The 5,569-nt window shown below is 48.5% G+C and overlaps 1 protein-coding gene across 1 annotated transcript; it reads right to left on the bottom strand.

Moving 5' to 3' along the window:
• Positions 1–747: 747 nt before the first annotated feature.
• Positions 748–4,495, bottom strand: med9 (mediator complex subunit 9). Its single transcript, XM_028812582.2, has 2 exons — positions 4,341–4,495; positions 748–1,287 (listed from the first exon to the last, which is right to left on the bottom strand). The coding sequence occupies exons 1-2, from the start codon at positions 4,418–4,420 to the stop codon at positions 1,071–1,073; spliced, it is 297 nt and encodes a 98-aa protein (XP_028668415.1). The 5' UTR covers positions 4,421–4,495; the 3' UTR covers positions 748–1,070.
• Positions 4,496–5,569: the final 1,074 nt, after the last annotated feature.

The raw sequence follows: 5,569 nt of genomic DNA, 5'->3' as shown, positions 1-5,569 counted from the left end.
TTTGCTGGATTTCTGGACCCCCTACTGACGACCAACTCACTTAGGGGTCTCGGCCAGTCCTGGAGGGGCTCCATCTTCACTCTACCACACCAGACATTCCCACAGCTGTTCTCCCAGATATTTCTCAGACCCCCCCCCCCCCCACCGTCCCTTTTCAAACACCGCACGATGGGCGCAGCTGCATGTGGGATCGAGGGAGCCCACCGGTCCGCTGTGCATCTCATTATTAGGCCGCCGGTAAGAGAGACTCGAGATGTTTTCTCAGAAGCACTCAGTGAATACGAATGAGAACGTGTGTGGAGTGAAAACCTGCAGCCACTGCGGCCCCCCAGGGCCTTTACTGTCCAAGCCCGTGGTGATCACGGGGTCACTCTGAAGCGCCGGCCGGCACGTATTACGACGGGACCTCCAAAAGTCTGTCCGCCTGCCTCACGCGATTCTGGGGAACAACGGCGCCCCCCTCTGATTGCGTCAGTGGTCTTATTAGACACCTGCGGAGCACAAGGACCAGAGGAGGTGGGTGGCCAGGGGGTCCCAGGACAGTCACCAGGCTCGTCTTTTCTAACGTCTCACCTGTGACTTCTTTACTGTGCTCTGTGAAGGGCAAACCTACAAAAAGACATAAAAAGACGAGAAGTACAAGTCTGAGCAGAGAGACCCCCCTAAATATCCACTTCCATCAGCGGCCTTGGATCTTCTGTCCTACAAATACTCAAATACAATTAAACCCGCAATTTGAAACTGAAATACCAGACGTGCCTTTATTAATTGATGTTCCAGTCTGAAAAGCTTGGAAATTAAAGAAAGAATAAGCAGCCTAATGAAATGTTAACTTGAACGGCGCAATCAATTCCTACTAATAAAGTAAGGAGCCTCCTCCTCCTCCTCCTCCTCTTCATAACGACAGTTTCGTAAGCCACCCCTTTACGTAACGCTTTATCTTTTGTACATTTGTTGCCATAAAGCATCAAGGCGAAGTAAACAAGTGAGATCTTTGAAGTTTCTAAAGAAGATCACAAACCAGGGCCAGACGCTCATCGATGTCCGCTCGCTTGGCAGTCCTTCGGCGCTCACGACTTGGGGATGTCGAAGATGCACAGGCTCTTGTACTTCTGCAGCAGTTCGTTTTTCGTGCGGACCTGCTCCTTCAGGTTCTCAAACTGCTGTTTCTGCTGCTCCGGGCTCAATCCGATGCCAGGCATTGTCACAATTTGCTCTCGGGCCTCCTGGATTTTAGTTTTCAGCTTATTCAGTTCCTGGTGAACATCTGGGCTGTCCTTGTCCATGCTATTAAAAAATCCACAAAAAAAAATATAAATAAATAAAATAAAATACAACGTGTGTTTAGTCCTCGCAGAAGAGCACATTAAAGAGTTAAACAGAACAAGCGATGACCGAGGCCATTAGAGTCAATAAAGTCACAACTCACAGGAGGACAAACGAGGCTCAAACACCCACTTAACACACCTCAGGACCACCGTGCAAGAGCCAAACCTGGAGGGTCCGTTTAGAGTGGACAACCAGCATAAAATGACAACTGGAAAGCACCGAGAACGACTGGGAGAACATGCAAGTGCCACACAGCCAGCTGCAGCACCGAGACCTGGCATGCTGGATCTGCCCAGTGTGCCACCATAACGTCCTTGTCCTGCTTTAATAAAAGTGAAATCACAAAAACAAACCAAACGTGCAACCAGTGATGTGGTGTCCATCAGACTGTAAAGCTGGCCGCACCACCGTCATGAACACACACTGCGGGGCTCACACAACACGCTCGAGGGTGGCATCATACGGAAACCCACACACCCTGAGCCGTCCACTCACCGCGTCTGGAGCTGCAGGGACACGGAGGAGACTGTGGTGTGCAAACAGCCTCAAGTCACAACACAGCCCACAACTTTACTGTGGGTACATTTTCAATTCACTGTATGTTGTGGCACGTGACACACACACACACACACACACACACCCGGGCAGAGCAGCAGCCTGTGCCACTTAATGAAGTCTTATTATCCACAGCACTCATCAACCTGACTTGGTGTCGAATGCCAGGTTTGTATTTACATCATCGATATGCCAGCTGGCTTACTTGGCATTGCCTGGGTGAGAAAACAGAAAGGTAAATTTGGCAAAGGAAACCGTGCTGGACAGGTGGCGACTGATTACACTTGAGAACCGACAACCACACTGCGGGTAAAAAGCATCCGAGTTACATGAGCCCACCCAAGGAGCCTGAGCCCACCACAAACCAGTGAGGGAAGCACAGACTGAAGAAGCAGTGAAAGGACTCCAGACCACCAAACCGTGGATGGCACTCTTTCTGTCAAGAATATTTCTTGCCAGTCACTCGGACCCCAAGCGGCCCCCTGAAAGTCATGGTGAGAAGTAGCTGTGTGGCTGCAGAAAGGACAATCAAACCAACAGATTGTGTTTATGGATGGATGTAAAAAGACAGCAGTAACATGAAATCAGAGCCAAGCGAGTCAACGGCACACGACAGGTGAAGCTGTGCCAGTCAGACTGTGGCATGGCCCGGGTGTAAAGGAGGCATCACCCTCAGCACACACTGGCCATTCTGAACGTGTTCATGTTACTTTACAGAGCAGTCCTGTAGCCTCCACACCTGATGAGTAGCAAGTCTTCTTAGGCCACGTCCACACTAAACTGACGCACACATTGACCAACTCTGGGCACACGCACATCGGCAGAAGCAGGAGTTGGAAGAGTCCTCCATGACAGACATTCAGCTGCAGCTTACGATTACACACGGAGAACAGCAAAGAAACGAAAAGCAAAAATGGAGATGCATACTGGTCAGCAACTCCTGTTATGTCTGCCATGTCTTCTGTGAAGGGGGACCAATAGGTTGTCACGAGCAGGATCCAATCAGGGAAGGGCCGCTTTATAAGCACAAACCAATCAGAGTGCGTTAAAGTCTCCATTTTTGGGAGGTCACAAACAGCAGGGTGGCGTGGACGAGAGTGGAGACGAAGGTCTGCATTTTAAATAAATAGCCGTGTGGGCGGGGCCTAAGAAGAATAAAATGATGTAAGCAAGCTTGACGGTGACGGCCCCGCCCCTCACTCAGATTGGAGTTTGCAGTTACTGTATTTGGAAAAAGCCGCCTGGGCAGATGTATGATGACGGCTGCAGGATTCGTGGCCTGTGGGTGATCATTTGACTCAGTGCAATCCAATGTGTTCAGTACATTGTAATGAAATGGGGGTGTTTCACTTTGACACGTGTGTATTGTGCCGGAATTACGAACATGTCAACCTAAAGATCGATTGCTTTTCACTAAGGCGCACCATTTCTGTGTCAATTGAGCATGAAATCCAAACATGCACTGCATTTCACTTCATGCCCACAGATTGTGTCTCACAACTAAAAGCAAACTGCATTTCATTTAGCGGCTGCTCGGAGTGGATTGTGTTTCAACTGAAGACCACACTCAGAGCCGAGTGAGATTTCCAATAACTTCTAGCATCAGGTTTCCTGAGACAGCAGTTTCGTTTTGGCCATTTTTGAGCCTTTGTAACCCGAGTGAACGGAGTGGCAGTGCAATTACAAAGGTTTCTCTAATAACCAACTGGCACGTAAACAGGACTCACTGAGCAAAAGCTAAAGGAGTGGCCCATTAGGATGGCTGCTGAAAATGGGGATTTTCACTAAAAAACAGCAATGGCCGTCAGCAACACTGACAATGGCTTGGCTGTATTGTTAAATCGAATCAATGGTATCTTCATTTAAAAATAAGATCACTTTCTATGAAAAACACTCACATTTCTTATGTGCCCAAATCTATGACCGGCGTAGTGTGCCCCTGGATGAAGACGAGCTGTTGAAATGAAGGATGATGTCGTCGTCGCTAGAAGCTTTAAGAAACTTCAGCTGAAGAGACTAAAGATACGCGTCACCCCAAATACAAATCCACCGCACCAGGGTGGCGTTTATCAGACGGCCATCCAAAGCCAGACATCCCTGGACGGGGCGCCAGCGCAGCACACCGCAGTCGACCAAACTACTGTACTTGGGCTGTTGATTCGTTAAGCCGCCCACCATTCTACTTAATATCAGGTATTATTATTAGCGACACCAACTTTAAATTGGAGCTCAGCGCTCTCCAACCCCGGACTCGTACCGCCAAACGCAAGGTGCCGACTCGGCGTCTCTAAAAGTCCAGTTTAGTAACACAAGAGCCCCGAGAACAAGAAGTCAACTCATCAGAGCCTACCGGCATTTGGGCGGCTTAACGCCGACAAGAACACAACGAAAGTCACCCAGCCAGCACACCGTTTTTAGCCTTCCCTACTTTTCTTGCACGTGTCCACTGCTCTCACCATTTTATGATATCGTAGACCAGCGGGAGTAGCGAGCAGTCTTCGGGCGCTGGTTCCTCCTTCAGCGGAGACGCCGCCATTGTCGACTGAGCGCAGGCGGGTGGACGCACGCGAATGACGTCATCAAAATCCGCCGTGCGCCGCAGTCACGTGGTTGTTGGGAGCCCGCCGCACTTTGGTCATTTTAAATGTTTACTTCGATGATAATAAAATTAATGTATAATTACAGAAGTGTATTTGGGCCACGGACACAGTGGAGTAAAAAGTGTACGTTGAGAATAAAGTCAACATGCCGACTTTATTCTCGATATTCCTCTTTAATCTCGATGTTTAAATCGAGATTATAATCGACATGTTGACTTTCTTCACATAGGTTATTTTGTCATTAAAGTAGAACGTCGTTAACTTCATCTTAAAATCAGTTTTATTTAGTAGATTTTCTCAAACCCCATCATAACTAATGTAGCACATTTTCATATTACGTGTTCTCCGAGCCATGTTAGACTCACTGAGAGGAGCTGCAGGCGGCGATCGGCACACCGAACACGTCCACTTCATGATATTCCTGTTCTCTGAACATTTAGAAAGCTAAGATCAATACTTGATATCATTTTCATGATTAGCTGCATTAAACGGGGGCGGTGTGGTGTAAGGGGGTCCCGGGTGTTCCCTGCCTGGAGTTTGCAGGTTTTTTTCTGGTGAGTTTACTCGCAGTGTTTCAGTTTCTTTTCAAAGTCATGTAGGATGTGGGGTTTGTTCTGCTAATTGTGACCTGCCGTGTGTGTGTGTGTGTGTGTGTGTCGCTCTTAGTCACCGTGTGATGAGCTGGCGCCCCGTTCAGGAATTGTTCCTGCCTCGCGTACCATGCTTGCTGGGATGGGCGCCACCCTGAATGGATGGCGTAATTAAACAAGTATAACGAAGATTTTTCAAAGTTCCTTAAAAGTTCCGAACACTCCGTGCCCTGCTTTTGTAGCTACTTTTACTTTCACTAAGACGTTTCTGGTGTGGTGATTGGTTATGTGGAGAAAGAAAAAGGAAGGACAGGAACTGGGGGTTTGGTACGTCAGACAGACAGCAGCCTGCAAGAAAGAAAGACCCTCAGAAGAACATCCATTGAGTTCTATGTCCGTGTCACGAACCCGACATTTACACCGTTAAACCAGTGCGATACCCAGTCAGACATCCAGCCTCGTCACACCTGCCATAAAGGGTCTCTACGCTGAGCG

This window comes from Erpetoichthys calabaricus, chromosome 11 (genome assembly GCF_900747795.2).
Source record: "Erpetoichthys calabaricus chromosome 11, fErpCal1.3, whole genome shotgun sequence".
Taxonomy (NCBI): domain Eukaryota; kingdom Metazoa; phylum Chordata; class Cladistia; order Polypteriformes; family Polypteridae; genus Erpetoichthys; species Erpetoichthys calabaricus.
This window is presented reverse-complemented; position numbering and strand designations above follow the sequence as displayed.

Coding starts and splice junctions, on each gene's coding strand:
- med9 (XM_028812582.2), bottom strand. CDS start 4,420: ATGGCGGCGTCTCCGCTGAAGGAGGAACCAGCGCCCGAAGACTGCTCG. Junction 1,288..4,340: donor GTCTACGATATCATAAAATG/GTGAGAGCAGTG, acceptor ATTTTTTAATAG/CATGGACAAGGACAGCCCAG.